This window comes from Phyllostomus discolor, chromosome 4, assembly GCF_004126475.2.
Source record: "Phyllostomus discolor isolate MPI-MPIP mPhyDis1 chromosome 4, mPhyDis1.pri.v3, whole genome shotgun sequence".
NCBI lineage: Eukaryota > Metazoa > Chordata > Mammalia > Chiroptera > Phyllostomidae > Phyllostomus > Phyllostomus discolor.
Window position 1 is genome coordinate 31,864,251 of NC_040906.2, and position 19,864 is coordinate 31,884,114.

Sequence of the window (19,864 nt, forward strand, 5' to 3'; positions counted from 1 at the left end):
AGCACTGGGGATGACACTCAAGGAGACTTTACCTAAGTCTGTGCTGATCCATGTTTTTAAAGAATTCATTCATGTATGACTCGTATGGTCAAAACATGAAATAGCATAGGTCTGTTGCTGTTTGTTATGCTGGGCAAATTTCCAAAGCTCCCGGTCAGGCCAGCTCAGTAGAGGAGATAATGCTGAATCTCTCTTTTAACCAGAAATCAGCCTTCCATAGGCAGCTCTTAATTTAGGTCTGGCATGGGCTTAGAGCCGTGCCAATAGCAGATGCCTTAGTCTCTGTCCCTTAGTTCCTGACTCTGCTCTGATAATAGTCAGCAAGCAATTATGCAGTGCTTACCGTGTGTCTGGAAGTGATCTTGGGGCTTTTGTGGCACAGCCTTCTAGACTGTTTAGTATTTTTTACAGAAATGGGCTTATTCCATATATAATGTTTAGTTACTTGTTTTTTTCACATAACAAAAACATGTGAATATCTCTCCACATCATCATCATCACTATTATTTTTAATCCTCACCCAAGGATATGTTTTATTGATTTTAGAGAGAGAGGAAGGAGGATAAAGAGAGGAAAGAGAAAGAGAGAGAGAGAGAGAGAGGGACAGAGAGGGGGAGAGAGAGAGAGAGAGAAAGAGAGACATCTGTGTGAGAGAGAAACATTGACCAGTTGCTTCTTGTACATGCCCCCATCCGATGCCGCAATCTAAGTATGTGCCCTGACCAGGAATCAAACCCACAACCTTTTGGTGTATGGGATGACACTCCAACCAACTGAGTCACGTGGCCAGGGCTCTTCACATTATTAAGCATTCTTATAAAACATCACAGCTATGCTCTTCTTCATCTAACACCAAAGTTGTTTCCTGACAACCTTTCATGAAATGTCCTTGACGATTAGTGTTAATATTCACTAGTAGCTATTTTCTTTAGAAACACAGTACAGAACATTCTGATGCACACACCCAAAGGAAGAAATAGGTTGTATGTAATGGGGTGGGGAGGGAGGGAAGGAGAGGGAAGGAAGAGTAAGGGGGAGGGAGAAGAAAGAGGGAGACTGAAGGTAAAATTCTGACATGCAGTGGCAAAAGCAGGTAGACACAGGTCTGGGCAGGTACTAGCCACACACATGCACCCTGCCCTTGTCAGGATTCTGGTAGGCTGGCTGGTGAGGGAGCTCCTGGGAGGAGGTGCTTAGATTCAAAAAGCGGTGATAACCAAATGGCATTTGGAGAGTCAACAAAAGACCCTGTCAGACCCTAGAGCTCTGCCATCTGTGGGCAGGCACAGGCCTCCTCCATCTGCCTCTCCTAGGGGAGCTCGCCTTTCCGGTAGCCTGTCTTTGGGGTCAGCTGCAGTGGTTGTGGGGAGAAGAGAGCATGAGAAAAAAGTTAAGACCCCAGCATGTAACACATCCTTGACCAGGAAGTATCTTTTCAAACTAGACTGTGCAACCAACGACATCTTGCTGTTACTCTCTTACTCCCCTGGCGTGAGCCCTAGGAACATCATGGGAGATACTGTGTGGCTGGACCATTCATTATGGAAAGGGTAGAAGTGTCACTTTGACATCAAGGGCCACTAACTAAGAAAAAATAGTGTAAAAAAGGGCAACTTAATCAGCCATGTTTATTAAGAAAGAAAAACTTCAAATGTGTTAGGTCTCTTAAAAACATTGTATAAGTAAATATTTCAAATATACAGAAAATTGTGGAAAATAGTATAATTAATACCCATGTACACCAAGCTTGATGAAATTGAAGTTTCCATATTTGCATTGTATCTTTCTTTAGAGGAAACGAAACATTGGAGACACAGTTGAGCCCATTGGCTGTACTTATTCACCCTCTTCCAACCCTTCCTCCCTAGAGGCCATTCTCCAGAATTGGAATCTGTTTTTTTTTAAGCCATATTTCTCACTTGTATTTCATGCTTATGCTTCTGTCAACAACACATAGAGTTGTTTTTGTAAATATAAAAAACTTTGTGTAACTGGTATCATGCCATGGGTTTTATTGTACAACTTCATTTGTTCATTCAATATTATGTTTTGAAGTGCACCTGTTTGTGTATAGACATTCAACCTGTTCGTGTCCATGGCAGTGTAGCATTACATTGTACAACTGTGACAGTGTACAATGTCTGCAACAGTGTAGCATTGCATTATACAACCGTGACAGTGTACAATGTCTGTGACAGTGTAGCATTCCATTGTACAGCTGTGCCTCAGTGTCTCTGCCATTTTCCTCTTGATCAGAACGTAGGATTCCAATTTCTTGCTGTCACAAAATGCTGCAGGAAACATCCTTGTACATGTGTGAGGGTTCTCTAGGGTACATGATTGGGGTGGATTGCTGGGTGGTAGGGTGCACACATTGTGAACTTTGCTAGGTAGAACCAGATTGCCTCCCAAAGAGGCTTAGATCAGTCCACACTCCTGCCCTCCCTTTTAAGTCTTCCCATTGCTCCACACTCTTCCTAACTCTTGCCATTGTCACACTTTGTGATTTTCACCAATTTGATGGGTGTGAAATGCTGTGTTAATGTTGCTTTCATTTGCCTCTCCCTAAGGAATTTTTTAACTTCCTTATTTTATTTTGCAACTAGTGAATTTTATCATTCAAAACAGTCCCCTTTTTTCCAATTACTGTTTACATTGTACATTATTTTGTATTAGCTTCAGGTGTACAGCATAGTGGTTAGACAATCATGTACTTTACAAGCTGGTCCCCCAATATTTAAAGTACCCACCTGGCATCATACATAGTTGTTACAATTTATTGACTCTGTTCCCTATGCTGTACTTTCCATTTCCGTGACTGTCTTGTGACTCCTGTACTTCTCAATCCCTTCACCTTTTGCACGCAGTCCCTCTCTAATGAGTTTTGAGAGTATCTTTTCATATGTGTCCTGCCATTTGGGGTCCTCTTGTATTAGGTTTTTACATTTACATACAGGCAACACAAAATTTACTCTGTGAAAGACTGTGAATGATAAAATACGTATTTCTGTTTTATATTATTATAACCTGTGTTTAGAACTAGGGGGAGAAAGATACGATAGGCTATGCCTCTTATTTCCTCGTATCGTGGATCTAGAGGTGAGTGAGACACTGGGCGGGGTCTGGAAATAAGAACCGCTGATGTTTTTCTAGGGCTCTGCAGTTTACACAGCACCTTCAAAGTCACTCGATTCTCCCGAGCACCCAGTGAAGTGGGTAGAAGACTATTGTTATTGTGTTCTCATTTGCTCATTTCACAGATGAGTGGCTCTTGGTCACTGGGCCAGGAAATGCTGAAAGCGGAACTGAACCCTGGGTCTTCTGCCCATGGACCCCGCTGTCCTTCCGAGACCTCACTCGTTTCTCTCCAGGGTGTTTAGCCCAGGACCTCCTGCTGCTGGGAGGGAGATGCCTGCTGCCTGTGATTGTTAGCATGCTCGGGCTGGTTTTATTGGGTCCTCATTGATGTGAGGGGCTTGAGCTGTTATAGGTGAGCTGCCTGGGTGGAGTTAGCAGAACTAGGATTTCAATAATGTTAAGTTTAATAAACTAAGCAGCAATGTGTTGGTGTCTCTCAACCTTGATAGCATATTCTAATGACCTTGGGTCCTGGAGAGCTTGGTGCCTGGCCCCATCTCAAACCAATGAAATTGGAATAGAGGGAAGAAGAGTCATTCTATTTCTTTGTTTTAGGGATTATCCTATTGTTGTTTTCTATCATTTATAGTATTGGTGGTATTTGTTTCTAAAGAGAAAAAGCTCCATGGTCTGTTATTTCCTTTTAGTTGGTGTCTTCAGCTATATTTCTAGTTCACTCTTACCCATGAAAGCCTCCTCCTGTCTTTAAAAAATAGCAAAAAACAAGGTTTCTCTTTTTCAAGCTGTCAGCTGGCCTTGGCCTCACGGAGGTTAGTCAGCCCTGCTCCCACCGGACTCCCTTTCACAGCCCTTGTCCAGAGGCCCCTCCTCCACACTCCCCTCCTCTCCCTACTCTCTAGTGTCCGCGATTCACCCCTCTACTCTGCTTCCTCACAAGCGCCCTTCCTCGCTGTGCTAAGGCTAAAATGGTCTCACCTTACTGCAACAACAAAGAGATCTATGTTTTCTCCTCCTCTTTGGTAGCCCTTTTATAGAACTTCCCATCCCTGATCAGCACCCTGAACCCACCTGAAAAAGGCAGCTCAGATGGCGTGTTTTACTGACTCCCTTGGAGACTCGGAAGACTTGCCCTCACGGAGAACGGTGAGGGTGTCGGGGGAGGAGGGCATAGTCTACTTTCCTTGAATCCATTCATATGGAGCTTCTGCTCCCCAGTGGTGAAGTGGCTCCAGAGAGATGAACCTTAGGCACATCCGTGAGTGAGTATGAGCTGGTTCTGGCTCCCGTGTGAGTCTGTCTGTCCACCCCAGAGTGTAGGGAGCCACGAGCAACCCACCAGGCTTTATGTCATGTCTGTCTGAAAGCTCCTTGGAAGCTGCCTTGTTCCTACCAAAATCTCTGGCTAGTCCCAAAGAAAGCATTGGGATTCCTGGATAAAACAGATTTCTGCTAATCCTCTCAGCCCAGATGAAATCTCACCAGAGCTCACCTTTGCAAGGTTTGTTTGAGACTCAGCTGGCCTCTAGTGTACATTCACTGGAAGGCTCTCATCGTTGGCAGTTTGCCAGCAAGGGGATTGTGTGCCCTGTGGGATACATATACTTAATGACTAAAATTAAAAGAGTATATCTGATTATATACTTTATATTCAGGAATATACATTGTATTCAGGAACACAAGCACACAAACTTGAAAAGCTCTTTGTTCTTCAGAACATGCATTTCCACAGTCCCAGAGCATCTCAGTCTTCTCACCACTGTATCTCCTACCCAGTGAGATGCTGTATTTCTCATCCAGTCTTTACCCAGTTCTGTGACATTCCCAGTTCCTGATCTTGCTCCTTCCACTGTCCTGGGTGTCTCCTTCCACTGTAACAGGTGTCTCCTTCTGTCTAGTTGCTGGAAAGCACGTGACCAATACTAAGAAAAAAGAAACGAAATATGGCGACTGTGCCAGGCAAATGAGAGTGCAAGACAGAGCATTTGACGTAACATCAGCAGAACGTCCCCTGCCTGCATTATGCCTCTAATCCACCTGTGCTGTTTGGTTCTAGGAGCTCGTGTGAATGCCAAGGACAACATGTGGCTGACCCCACTGCACCGGGCTGTTGCCTCCAGAAGTGAAGTGAGTGATTATCTTATTTCATCTAGCTCTTTCAGTCCCTAGAAAGAGAGCAATTCTTCCTTTTGAATTAGGGATTCTCACTGGCGAGCAGAAATGGCTTTTACTTCTCATGCAAGAAGGTTACCAACATTGAACAACTGGTCTGTTTGTGTAGCTCCTGCATGCTAGGCATGGCGCTGGGTGGTGGCAGGGGTAGTCCACAATGGGCAGCCTGGTACCTGACTTCCATGAGCTCTCAGTCTGGAGGGGGAAGCAAACAGGTAAGCAGATCAGTACAATGGCAGAGCTGAGTCAGAGGAGGGAGCAAATAACTGTTTGCATGAATAGGAAGTCTTCCAAGAAGAGATGCCAGTTGAGCGGGTCCTTAGAGGATGAGTAGGGACTTAGCAGACCAGGGGAAGGGGGGAGGGCTGAGCAGGAGGATGCAATGCTAGAGGAGGAGAGGCACAGAAGGGAATGAGTGGCAGCTTCAGCTGGATATGTTGGGAACCTGGGCTGTAGTAGGAGATAATCTGCTAGGGGAGGCTGGGTTACGGCAGAGGGCTGCTGCCCTCTGAGCAGTGGGAGTGGTCACAGCAGAGATAAGAGTGAATGTGACAGATTTGTGAGGCGAGTGGGAAAAGAAGCCAGTGAGTGCATGGTGATGCTGTTAACTGAGAAGGCAGAGGCAGAAGAACAGGGATTGGGAAGCTCATCAGTTCTTTGGAACACGCCGAGTTTGGCTAACACGTCACTGGAAGGTAAGCCCGTGAGGGCAGAGATCTGCATTGTGTTCCCTGATGTATCCCAAGCCTCGTACATTGTAGCTGCTTGAGAAGGAATTTCTTTGAATGCTGGAAATTCAAGCGGAGATGGCTAATCAATTACCACTATTTATACAGGCCTAGAGCTTAGGAACAGAGAGGAAGATCATTTGAACCATAGTAAATGGATCAGCTGGTCCAGGAAAGTATGAGGGTTGAGAAGAAAAGACCAGTGTGGGAGAGGGCTGGCAGGGAACCCTGGTGAATGTAAGCCCTGAAGCTGGTCGGAGGGGAAGCCCACCATCCAGGCACACAGGAGGCTCTAACCTCAGAGGTACTCGGCATTGGATGACAAGGCTTTGTAGCTCGTTTTACCAAATGAAGCTCCTCCTCTGCTGCTGGAGAAGGTGATGCTCTCCAGGTGCACCTGGGAGCTAGCTGGAGGTGTGGCCGAGACTGTACACACTGATGTTGCAGGCGTCGATGGCCAACAGTTGGCAACTGTCTGGAGACTGAACAATATACTTGGTAGACGGCAGCTTAGTGCTCACAATCTTCCTTGCTGTGCTCTGTGATGTGGGTAGTTTTTATAAGAGATTGGCTGTGTTCTCTTTCTAAACAGCCCACATGGAATGAGGGAGGCACACGATCCTAAATTGCCTGGCTTGGACCCTGGGAGTTCAGGAACTGCTTATGGTCCACGTTTCCTTTCCGTTTCACCTGGGAAGGCAGGTGCAGTGGGCTGCTTGAGTTCGTACAGCCAGCTTCACGTGACCAGCTCCTTCGTGGAGGAGTCTTTCTTGGTCTTTCAAAAACATTTGATCTTTGGTATTTTAAAAATTAAAATTAAAATTAAGTGTCTTTTAAAAGATGTGGGTCTGTTTCCTCTTTTAACAAGAACCAGGTCTTTTTGGTCCAGGAAGACATTGACTAAGCACTTCCTGTTCGCCAGGCCCTATGCTTGCTGACCTCCAGAGAAAGATGAGACACGTGGCCCCCGTCTTAGGAAGCGTATAGTCTGGTGGGACAGAAAGACACAAAAGCAGATTATTTCAGTACTGTGTGATCGCTGCAAAGGCTTCAATCTACAAAACATCTATTTTCTACCAACCATCCCCTAACATTTATTACATATTTTTGGTCTGTTCAAAGTCAATCAACCCAATAGTGGATCAATATTTGTATCGGAGAAGGGTGTTTGCTGCTTCTCTAGGGAACCAGCTCCCTCTACAGGTTTTCTGGGGGTAAAAAATCCCTTGCATGTGCCTCTTGCCAGGAAGAAATTGAAATGCAAGACAGACCCCGAGTCGTAAGTAATCAGGGTCATCTACAAGCTTGGGAACGAAGATGTCTTCATATTAGTATCTGTCACAGCAAATTGAAAAGTTCCTCATGGAAACTGGAGTGTCTGTAACCAGTGTTGGAACTGACTGAGGGCCTCTTCATTTCAAAGCATGTCACACTGAATTTAGGAAGTCCACATTTAGGAAATTCTGGTTCTCCTTTTGTGGATTCAATCATACTACCGTTACTCCATGACTCCCCTAAATAATAGCTGGGGAAAGGGAAGCAGGCTTTAGGTGGAAAGAACAGAGAAGACTTGGACTGGTAATTTGGCTGTTAGCCCTTGCCAAAGAGGGTATGTGTGTTCGGCATGAGAGCTGGTACATCTGTCTGTTGCTTAGATGGGCAAACAATGCTATTTACTTACCCAAATATGTATTAATAATAATTTCTCTGGAAGGCTTCTGTACTGTCCTCAAAGCCCTTTGGCTTCTAAAATGTAGGTAATTTATTTCAGGGTTCATTGTTCCATCAAAAAAGCAGAGCCACCATGGAAAATACAGGATATGATGTTTACTAAAGGAATCAGGCTGCACACAGTTGTGCGAGCTGCTGCAGTACATGCCAGGCTGTCACCTCAGTTTCTGTGTGGTCCTGAAGTCACTGTAGGCCAGAGAGAAAACCTGGATGTGGAAGGGGGAGAACAGGAATCAAACCTGCGAACCCTCAGTCTACGGGAGAAAGCTCCAGCCAACAGAGCCACTCCAGCCAGGGCCACATTTTATTTTATAGTTTAAATTTTTAAAACTCATGTTTTCTTCTTCCCTCTAAAAAAATTGTCATTATTATGGCCTAAATGCTAGTCGACAGGAGAGTTGGAAAAATTATACGGGAGACTAGAATATCAATGCTTTCCTCAGGTTCTCTTTATGATTATAAGAAGATGATGAAGTAGAGAGCATAGATGGTACCTGGAATGGAAAGAAAGCACATAAGCATTTTGTAAGTTGTTAGTTGGAAGGTAGGTGAGTCATACTCAGATTTAGTGTACAGTCATGTCACCTGGGTGCCTGTTAAAAGTACCTGTCCTAGCATCTCACCCCAGCAATGAAGCCTGTGGTTGGGCCCAGAAATCTGCAGTTTGAAAAGAAGGTTCTGCTGCAGGTGGTTTACACACCGCACTCTGAGATCTGAGATTGAAGACTGGGGCCACTTTAGTATCTGGCCTCCCCAGGGTCTGAAGCTAGTGCTTCTCGAATAGTTTCCTTTGGATTCTTTCATATCCCAAAGTCTCCAGTGAACCCCTTTTATACTAACCAGAGTAATGAAGGGTGAGTTTAGTTTCATAATGGGTACTTTTAGAGGAATCATCCAATTAATTGAACAAATTAGTTGGGTGCTAATCTATAGAATTCTTGCAGACTACAAGATTGCTGTAAGTAGTAGGGGCTGGGGCCCCAGTGATTTCAGTGACAGAGCAAATGCCTTCAGGACTTGAGTGCAGGCTCGGGGGTGGCAGCCCATGGTAATGCCTTGTTAATACTTGCATATTATTACTTAGAGAGTTTGCTAATGATTATACTAGTATATCTATTCTACCCAGATTTACTGAATATACACTGTGTGCAAGGCATCTGCCAGGCTTTGTAAAGAGCACAGAAAATTGTATATGGCTCAGACCCTGGTCTAAAGCAACTTGCAGTTTATAAAACTTGACATTGCTTATGCCTGCAAGGACTCGAGTCATAAATGATGACTTTTCCACGAGTAATTTATGACCACTTCAATGCAATGCACCTTTGAGAATAAAAAAAAACAACATTGGGGGTGACAGTTTTTAGGACACAGGCTTCCTCTGTCTTCTCATCTTTTCCGCGTGCCACAGTGTGGGTTTCTCCTTTTGATGACTGGGTGTGAGTGGCCTTTTGTTTATAAGAGAAAGGCATAAAAAGTAGAAATAAAGGGACTGCACATGCCATCTCCAGTTGCTTCCTGCATGACACCCCACAGCAGTTCTACCCCCGTCCATCCTCTCTGTGTCTTCCGTGGGGCAGCCTGCTGCGGAGCGGACCTCGGCAAGGCCTGCAGTCTGCACACCAAGGGCTGACTGGCTGAAACTTCCGTTCAGGAGAAATGTCAGAATCTGCACACACGCTGGCTCGTGAAGAAGAAATCAGGGCTTTGAAGAAGCATGACTCGCAGCATGGTCTGAGTGTCGGTCTGGCAGCTTGGGTCTTGGTTGCTGTGATAAGAGTGAGCATCCAGAACCTTTTAGAGCAGTTTGGTAGGGTAATTTCAAGCCTCCTAAATTTAATAATAAAACTATTGAGTTTACAATTAGTTTATCTTTTTTCATTTTATTTTTTTACCTTTTATTGTATTTTACAAAAGTATTGGCTCATGGTGGATTTGAAATGATACAGTTTTTTTTTTTTAAAAAAAACTGGTCACCCCAGATTGAGCGCGGGCTATGAACCAAAGTGTTGCAGGTTCGATTCCCAGTCAGGGTACATGCCTGGGTTGCAGGCCACAGCCCCCAGCAACCCCACATTGATGTTTCTCTCTCTTTCTCCCTCCCTTCCCTCTCTAAAAATAAATAAAATAAAATCTTTAAAAAAAATGACTTTCTCCATTTAAAAAAAAAACAAAACTGGTCACCCCAGATAGTTTGAGAAATACCGTGTAAGCAACTTTTTTTGATTCAGAAAGTGTTCAGCATTCCTTCCCTCACATTAGTTTCTGTTTTACCTTGAAAATTTCTGTAAGATCAAACTCCTGGATATTAACTTTTTTTAGCCAATGTGTGGGACAGTGTTGAAAAAAGGTACTTTTTTTTTTTTACTACAGAAATCATTAATTCCCTAAATAGCCCTAAAATTACGCTTTGAAAACTAAGTTCAAGTGCTTCCAAGATTAAAATTTTTGAAAAAGAAGTTTTAAAAAAGGAACTTATTGTCTTTTTAAATCAAAGCTTTATTTCAGTCAAAATATTATATTAAATTTCTATTTAGTGCATTAAGCCAGTTTGGCAGGCTAAAACTTCTGAGCTTAAAAATGTAAATGAGTAAGAAGAGTTAACATTGAACATCACTCATGTCGGGGCATGTGGCTGATGCTGCCCGCTGAGTGAGCTCCGGCCCAGTGGAAAACTGGTGTGTGAGCCCTGATGTCTGTCCGCCAGGCTCACAGACCACTGCCCCGGACTCCATTCGTCTTGCCTTTGGAATGAAGCTGTCTGTCCAGTGACAGAGTCAGACCCTTTATAATGCCCCACAGGTCTGTGAATTTAATTCCCTAATCATTTTAGAGTACTTGTAGTTTCATGTGTAAAAAGTTAATTTTTGGAAATTAATAACTCCTCCTTTGTATCCTAAGTGTTTCTTGGTAGGATCCTTTCTTGTAAAGTAAGATGAAAACTAGGCAGTTGATTTCATAAGAAGATATAGAAAGTAAAAGGAAGAATGGCCAAGTTAAAACATTTTTTTTAAAAAAATAGAGAAACAAAAGTGATGGTTATTCTGGAGGTCCTTGAACTGTAAAAGTGGGTGTTGGCGTGAAAGGCAGACGTGACATTGGCACACACATGGGAACTGCCTGGTGTTCACACGAAAAGGGATTTATTGAGACCCCACCCACTTTTTTCCTCCCTTCTGATCAATGAACCCAAACCCTTTCCCTTTCTAATTTTTTAGGTGTAACCCAGATGTTGGGCTGGGGCACTTTGCCTTCCAAACAGATACGACTGACTGGAAACGATACCTCACATCTTGTGCAAAGTCTAATAGTTTCCCAACAATTCAAAAGAACCAGAGACTTAAGGTTTTGATTGGCTAGCTTCAAAACCCTGTTTCTGCTACATTCATTTGGTTTATGTGTCTGCCTCCCCCTGTTCCTCTTGGCCCTGCAGGGGTACACCTTGGCCCTGGGGTGTGGGGCCCATGTCCTCTTTCCCCCCTCCTCATCCTCACCCTTCCTTCTGAACGCCAAATTTTTCTCACTCTGTTCTGCAGAGCAGGGCAGCTCCACCCATCCAAATTCACTATAGACCGATCACTGCCTAGCAATGGCTGAACACAGAGGCTTCTGAATCTTTTAATGGGACCTACCCTCCTTAAATGTCTAGTTGAGACTAAAACAGTATTTTTTCTTTTTTAAAAAGATTTTATTTATTTTATTTTTTAGAGAGGGGAAAGGAGAGGGGGGGAAGAAAAACATCAATGTGTGGTTGCCTCTCATGTGCCCCCTACTGGGGACCTGGCCCACAATCCAGGCATGTGCCCTGACTGGGAATCAAACTCGCAACCTTTTGGTTCACAGGCCAGCACTCAACCACTGAGCCACACCAGCCAGGGTCTAAAAGAGTATTTTTTCCTGCTGATAAATCACAAAATTTTAATTAGGTTTGATAATTTGTAGTTTGTAGTAATTTAAACAAGGAGCTAGACCAGGCACCTGCAAACTTTTTTTTCATAAAGGCCCAGATAATAAATATTTTAAGTGTCAATGGCTATATATGGTCTTTGTCACAAATATTCAACTCTGCTGTTATCATTCAAAAGCAGCCATAGATAATATGTAAACAAATGAATGAGGCTGTGTTTCAATAAAACTTTATTTACAAAAACAGACCAGAATTATCTGTGATTAAAATATTTTTAGAAGTATTGCCTATTTAAGAATACAGGTCCCGCATTGACCAGTGTGCCTCAGTTGGTTGGGCATCGTCCCGCAAAGCAAAAGGTCGCTAATCCAATTCCTGGTCAGGGCACATGCCTGGGTTGCAGGTTCAGCCAGTTGGGGTGTATACAAGAGGCAGCCAACCAATGTTTCTCTCTCACATTGATGTTTGTCTCCCTCTGTTTCTTCCTCTCTTCCCCTCTCTCTAAAAATAAATAAAATCTTTAAAAATATATATATATATATATAAAATGAGGGTTCCCCCAATCTGTATGCCTGCTGAACTCAGGAAGTGCTTGTTTATGTATAAGCTATAACTGGCACATAAATATAGCTTTTAAAAAATAATTTTTTAAGATTTTATTTATTCGTGGAGAGAGGGGAAGGGAGGGAGAAAGAAAAACAACAATGTGTGAGAGAAACATCCATCAGGTGCCTCTCTGCAGGCCTCCAGCTGGGCTGAAACCCAGGCATGTGCCCTGGCTGGGAACTGAACCGCTGACCTTTCAGTTCACAGGCTGACACTCCAACCACTGAAGACTGAGCCACACTAACCAGGGCAGGGTTTTGTTTTGTTTTGTTTTGTTTGCTTGACCTATTGCTTTGTGTGAAATGCAAATCATTTCTAAATATTCATTTAAAAGTAGTCATATCACCTAGTCTGAGTTACTTTAAAAAAAATCACATTTTGTTACTTTTAAAAAACAAATTTCGAATGACTTCATTGCTCTTATCTCCAAAAAGTATAAATTTGTGAAATGATCTTATATATGTTGTTTTGTTAGTCTGTTCTAAATTTACATAATATTTAATGCAAAGCAAGAATCTGTACAAGTGCAATAAAATAATGCACATGGCAAAGGTATTAAAGTGACAGTATGTAATGTTATTTTGCTGTGAATGTGTAAAAAGGATACTGTACCATTTTTTTCTGTATTGCTTTGAGATGACTATCTTCAATCTTTTTGGCCTCATATCTGCAAAACTTTTTCAGCATGCATCTTCAAAATGTGCATCTCATTTATTTATAAATTATATACTAGAACTACTATCATTAGCTAATATTTCAAAGCACAATGTACTAAGGGTGAGGCTTTTCATTTATCTTAGTCTTACATAACCAAGGTGGATAATAGGCTTCTGATGGTTTTCCTCTGTTTTGGCCAAGCTCTTGTCAGATCTGATTACATTTGTCATTACTTGTACCTTGTAGTGTAGGTGATACAGAGCTTTTGCTAGGCATAGAAGCGTCAGCTCTGTGACTTCCCCATTATTTATTTGGGTTCCTTGCATAAACCTTGCTTATTTTAGAATGCTTTTAGTTTAAGGGTACATGTTACAGTCTGTAAATCGACTTGGCAGGCGCATCACTGAACCTTCCCTTGCACTCCAGGGCGGATGGATGTGCAGAGCCAGGGCGAGCCCCTCTCCTCCCCGAGGGCATCTCTGCTGCTGGGCAGCGAGATCCTCTGTGGAGCTGGCTGATGGCACAGTGCCAGCCCAGAAGTTAAATGCCAGCTAAAATGCTTTCCTTTTTAAAGAAAAGAAATATAAAGGAAGGTTCCAATATTTTTCCACATCTCAAGGGATTGACTATGTAGCTATATAAACCTCCATGTTGATGCGACCAAAGTTAATAGAAATATTTTTTAATTTAAATTTTAATGCTTTATTTGTGATTTAGCTTTTCTTTTGTTTATTTTTTTTTCATCTAGCTAGTTTTTAGGATAGAGCCTGGGAAATGTTTCTTTCAGCCCTCTATATTTCTAGCCGTGTGAATCACACCGTAAGTGAGCCTAACGTATACACGTGTTTTGCTCTGAAATAGGCTCAAGGAATATTTAGTAATCATTACTTTATTGTGTATCTTACTAAGGATGGGTGGTATATTTCTTTCCCTCCCTTTTTGATAATCTTAGCAAGTTATTTGCTTGGGTCTTATCAGCTTATTACCCTTTACTTACAGCATCTAAATAGAGCCACACTATTTAAACTATATTTTTTAATTTGCAAAGTTAATTTCTTTTTGCTCTCAATCTACTAAGTTAAGCATTACTCTCAACATGTTACTACTACTGTGTCATGGAATGTTCTTTTTAGTTCATCACCAATATCTGTGATAAAAGTATTAATTTTGAGAGTTTGAATTATCTACTGCCTGGGGGCGCCGTTATACACTTGCATGATAAAGTAAATTGGACAACCCAGGCCTTTGGGGACTAGGGTGGATACTGGTGAGCATTGGTCTATGGAGGGTGCAAGGGTGTGGTATGATGCCTTTCCCTGATGACACACTGATAAGATGTCCATAAAGGAGCGCTATTGGCTGCTCCCAAGGATGACCCTGGATGTAAAGAGAAACCACTAACAGCCATTCCCTTTTCTAGAGAAGCTATATCATTCATTTAATTGAACAGAAGAGTGTCTTCAATCCTGGCTACATAACCAAGTCCCCAGGGAGCTTTGTAGATATTCTGAGGCCAGTCAGAGTCTCTGGGCTGGGACCTGGCATCTGTATTTGTAAGGGCTCCCCAGGTCATTTCATCGCACGACCAAGGTGGAGGGACAGTTCAAGACGCTAACAAGCTGATTAGGTCAATGGCAGGAAAATGAAAAGTGGGAGGCTCAGTAAAGGTGAAGGAACTCAGCAGTAGAAAAGACATTATCCGCTGTAACATGGAACAGGTTGGAAAAACAACAGCTTTGTAGCTGCAAGTTGAGGTAGTAACTTGTTGATCACAGAGTGAGGGTTACGATGTTGGCTGAGAGAACTGAAAAGTTACACATTGACCCAAGAATGTCTGGAGGGCTTTGAGGCCTTTGGCTCTGGAAGAGCGAGACTTATTGACAAAACACTTCCAACCTCAGATGATCTTTGGGGGCCTTTTGGTCACCTGATGTGCACACGTGCACGCGTGTGCTCTCATTTGGCCAAAAATACCCACTGCCTTCTAAGGACACCTTATACGTGGATGGTTTATTTGGCTTTGGAGACGTGTCAGGGCACTCGGCCTAACAAAGAAATTGCAGTGAATCGGTTTCAGTCCTCCACTCTTGATCTTTATTGTATGTTACCCTGCTTGTCACAGAGGAATCTCCATGTCAAGCCAGCCTGTAACGGCAGGGAGCCTTCCCTTCCTGTAGTTCCAGGGTCTGCTGGAAAACATCTTGCACCCAATAAGTATTGATTGAGCATTTGTCAGTGACCCCTGCAAACTGTGCTTTTGCTGTAGGAAGCCGTGCAAGTATTGATCAAGCACTCGGCTGACGTCAATGCAAGGGACAAGAACTGGCAGACCCCCCTGCACGTGGCAGCAGCCAACAAGGCTGTCAAGTGTGCGGAAGTGATCATTCCCCTGCTGAGCAGCGTCAACGTCTCCGACCGAGGGGGCCGCACAGCCTTGCACCACGCCGCGCTGAATGGCCATGTGGAGGTGGGTGTCTTCATCACTGGGAAGAAGAATCTCCCTGCAGACTTTCTCAGTCCCCAGCGCAACCTAATATTGCTGCTGAGACTTTTACAGATGTGATGATAATATTTGTACAGGGAACTGTAGGCAGTTATATCTATGCTTCAATTTAGCCACAGTGAGTTGAAAAAGTAGCTGTCACCTCAGTCTTTTTCTCCTGGTGCACATGCCACAGAGCTGGCTGTGATGTCGTCTTCCTACTTCGTTTGAACTCCAGGTCTCTGACCTGCCTTGACATTCACTTGGCTCTGATCACCTGCAGCTGGTGAGGGGCCCTCACCATTACACTACACATTGTTCACTTGACTTCATTGTTGGTTATCTTTCAGATGGTCAATTTACTCTTGGCCAAAGGGGCAAACATCAATGCATTTGACAAGAAGGACCGGCGTGCTCTGCACTGGGCAGCGTATATGGGTAAGGATTCCATGCATGGGAAGCAAAGTGCATATAACCTTAATTAAAGAAGCTGTGGGTCTCCCATTGATCATGTAGGTTTTTTTCTTGGGCAAGTTGGACTTCTTTTCAAGCTTGGGATTCAATGGAATTAAGATTTAGTTCATCTTACTGGCATGCCTCGAACACTCTAGTTGGAGGAGTTGCTTTATTTCTCCTGCAAAGAGGAGGAGGGTTGAATCATGGTCCGGACTTTACTGAATATGTTATAATCCAGGTTGGAAGCTGCACAAATTGTGCTTATTTTACCTTGTTATGGAAGCAAGCTAAGGTGTTTAAAAAGAAAGAGGACTTGCTAGTAAAGCAAGGACATAGATTCCACTGGGTTTTATTTATTTATATATATTTTTGAAAGAAACAGAGAGGGAGGAAGGATGGACAGCCCCTGGCTGCTGGGTAGGCGGAGCTGACCAGAGTCCTGGAGGACTTTCCTGCTGCTCCGCTTCCAGCGACGCTGAGTGCTGCAGCCCTTGCTTCTGCCAGCTCAGCGGGGGGAGGTGAAGACAGTCCATTTCTATATTTTTCCTCTTCACTTTTGTTGGTGCAAATGCCGCTGACAAATTATAGACCTTACAGAGTGTATTCTCAGTGTAGTCCTGGGGGAAATGAAGATCCTTCTTTGTGTTCTAATTGGAAAACATCTTGCAATTAGAAAAGCAGAGAGGATTCTCTCAGCACCAAATTATGAACAACTTAAATGCCCATCCACAGGGGTCTGTGTTGGTGAATTATGGGAGAGCTACACTGTGCAACACTGTGCAGTAACTACACTGATGATGTCATCAGTGCTTATTAACACAGGAAGATTCTGTGGTATGTCAAGTGAGAACAGATTATAACAGTATGAATAATATGATCCCCATTTTAAAAACTCTATGCAATGAAAACAACCTAGGCTATACTATACACTGAAATGTTAATTGATTATTTCCAAAGATTGGTGATTGTGGATGATTTCCTTTTCCTTTTAATACCTGTTAACTTTTTCTGAATCCTTTTAAACAAGCATACAGGCCTTCTATCTCGTTAAAGTAACGTTAATTGTGGGGAGAAAAAGAGTGAGTTGGAGCAGGGATGAAATAAATTGTGTGCTATAGATGGGTCTGAATGAATCTTTACCCTTAAAAAACCCAGAATCTTGAGATTTTGTAAGCATTATCATTTTTTAAGGTGATATGGGGTTACAAGTCAACTAGATGCCTGCACGGTACTCGCAGGGCAGGACTGGAGTCAGGGAGCGTCTGCCGGGTCCACGTGTAGGCAGAGCACACACTAAGCTCTTGTGAGATGGGCTCCGAAAAGCTGGGGTTTCAAGTTTGCTCTCTGCTGACGTATAGTTCGGCATTTGTGTGGAGTTGCTGTAAAGAAGTAAACTCATCATTTGGTGTCACCAGGATTCAAATGGGAAAAAACATAGTTAACTCTCTTTAGTAAATAAAGGACGATACCCGGACAACAGATACCACCACTTAAGCTTTCGGCAGTAGCACTAGTAATTGAAAGTGATTTTTTCCACATGCAAATTTTCAAGGAAGAGAGTTAAATTTTAATAAAACAAGCCAAAACCAAGGACTCTCTCTCCCTTCCTCCCTCCCTCTCTCTCTCTTTCTCTCTCTCTCTCTTTCTCCCTCTCTCTCTCTCTCTCTCGTACGCACACACGCACACAATTTTAGACCCAAGAGTCAGTATCACTCTCTCCCATTCCATTATCAGCTATGACCCTGAAGCATCAAACCATCTTCAGTCACAAAATAAAGGTCAAATATGTTTATCATGTTATATGTAGTGAGATAGGGAACAAAGGGAAATATTCTAAAATACATGCCAATGGGAGTTGAAGCTAGAAGAGTTTTCTGTTTAGCCAGTAATTTACAGGGATACTTTTAAGTTGAACCATATGAAATTGCCATTTCTGTGGCCCAAAAGCAACAACAACAACAAAAACCCAAGTCAAATAGCAGCAATTTCATATAATTTAAAAATTAATCTGGAGTCATTCTAATTGATTACTCTTTTTCTTTCATTAGTCTTCTAAAGCAAATTGCCACTGTTGGGCTTTTTAATTTCAAAAGCATGGCTCTCGTTTTAACGTGTGTTTAAGACTAGCGCTAGCATGCTCAGGGCTTGTTGTTATCTACTTGCAGAAAGGCAGCTCTCCTGCTAGATCTTAAAGAGAAGGCTCAGTATATGAATTCATCTATTTTTTTTTTACCCACAGCATTTACATAAAGTCCAACACATAGTAGGTACTTACTAAATATTTGTTGAATATTTCCATGAACCAGCCTTTTATAAATAGCTCAGCCAAATGCTGATGGCAATAAAAGCTAACAGTGATAATTTAGGTGGAATGAATTGTCAAATTGTCCTGTAAAGGTTAACGATGTTTTCTGCTGCTTGCTTTGTAAAGGCCACCTGGACGTTGTGGCATTGCTCATTAACCACGGCGCAGAAGTCACGTGTAAGGATAAGAAGGGTTACACCCCCCTGCATGCTGCAGCCTCCAACGGACAGATCAGTGTTGTCAAGCATCTCCTGAATCTGGGGGTGGAGGTGAGCTGTGATTCACACATCACTCCCTGATGTATCTGTGAGCTTTCTGCTGTCCTCAAGTGAAATCCTGTGTATGTGTGGGTTTCCTTTTGTTCTGGAATTAAATCCTGTTTGCATTTTGAGAGGAAGAAAACTCCTTCTTTTATAGTACTGTATCTTTGAGTTTGCACGGGCAACTGATAGAGGGCATTGGGGGCATGTAATTACTAGAAAATGAGAAACATACTTTCTATATCACAAAAGATAGAGAAATAATTTTGTATGTATACATATAAATATATATACAAAATGGAATTTATTTATTAAAAAATTGCGTATTTATTTTTATATGTTTACACATCAGTCACCTTCCAAGTACTTGCAATACACTTATTGAGACATTTTTTTCTTTTTTTATTTATAAAAAAAGTGTATTTATTCTTTTTTTTTAATTTTAATCATTGTTCAAATACAGTTTTCTCCTTTTTACTCCCAATCCAGTCCCCCCTCCCACCCCTCCCCACTTCCCTCCCATTACCACCCTCCCCTTAGTTTATGACCATGTGTCCTTTAAGTTTGTTCCTGTGAACCCTTCCCACTGTCCCCTTAAATTCCCTCTACTCTCTTCTGTGGGCACTGTCAGCCTGGCCTCTATTTCAGTGTCTTTGGTTATATTTTGCTTGTTTCTTTGTTTTGTTATTTAGGTTCCTGTTAAAGGTGAGATCATACGGTATTTGTCTTTCACTGCCTGGTTTGTTTCACTAAGCATAATGTTTTCCAGCTCCATCCATGCTGTTGCAAAGGGTAGGAGCTCCTTCTTTCTTTCTGCTGCATAGAATTCCATTGTGTAAATGTAGCATAGTTTTTTCATCCATTCATTTACTGATGGGCATCTTGGTTGCTTCCAGCATCTAGCTATTGTAAATTGTGCTGCTGTGAAGATTGGGATGCATAGGTTCTTTTGAATTGGTGTTTTAGTATTCTTAGGATAGAGTCCCAGCAGTGGAATTGCAGGGTCAAAAGGCAGATCCATTTTTAATTTTCTGAGGAAGTTCCATACTCTTTTCCATAGTGGTTGCACCAGTCTGCAGTCCCACTAGCAGTGCACTAGGGACCCCCTTTCTCCACAGCCTCATCAGCATTTGTTGTTTGTTGCTTTGTTTATGATGGCCATTCTGTCTGGTGTGAAGTGGTATCTCATTGTGGTTTTAATTTGCATCTCTCTGATAGCTAGCGATATTGAACATCGTTTCATGTGTCTTTGGATCTTCTGTATGTTCTCCTTGGAGAAGTGTCTGTTCAAGTCCTTTGCCCACTTTTTAATTGGATTCCTTGTCTTCTTAGAGTGCAGTCGTGTAAGTTCTTTATATATTTTGGGGATTAAATCCTTGTCTGAGGTATCATTGGCAAATATGTTTTCCCATACAGTTGGTTCTCTTTTTATTTTGATACTGTTTTCTTTAGCTGTGCAGCAGCTTT

The 19,864-nt window shown here is 42.6% G+C and overlaps 1 protein-coding gene across 12 annotated transcripts in view; it reads left to right on the forward strand.

Annotated features, from left to right (window-relative positions):
- Window positions 1–19,864, forward strand: part of ANKRD44 (ankyrin repeat domain 44) — a 296,575-nt gene that overhangs the window by 153,899 nt on the left and 122,812 nt on the right. For all 12 annotated transcript variants that reach the window (XM_036023135.1, XM_036023137.1, XM_036023141.1 and 9 more), the window contains exons 4-7: window positions 5,153–5,223; window positions 15,161–15,361; window positions 15,727–15,814; window positions 18,264–18,406. In XM_036023135.1, coding sequence (XP_035879028.1) covers window positions 5,153–5,223; window positions 15,161–15,361; window positions 15,727–15,814; window positions 18,264–18,406 — 503 coding nt within the window. The remainder of the gene's footprint in view (window positions 1–5,152; window positions 5,224–15,160; window positions 15,362–15,726; window positions 15,815–18,263; window positions 18,407–19,864) is intronic.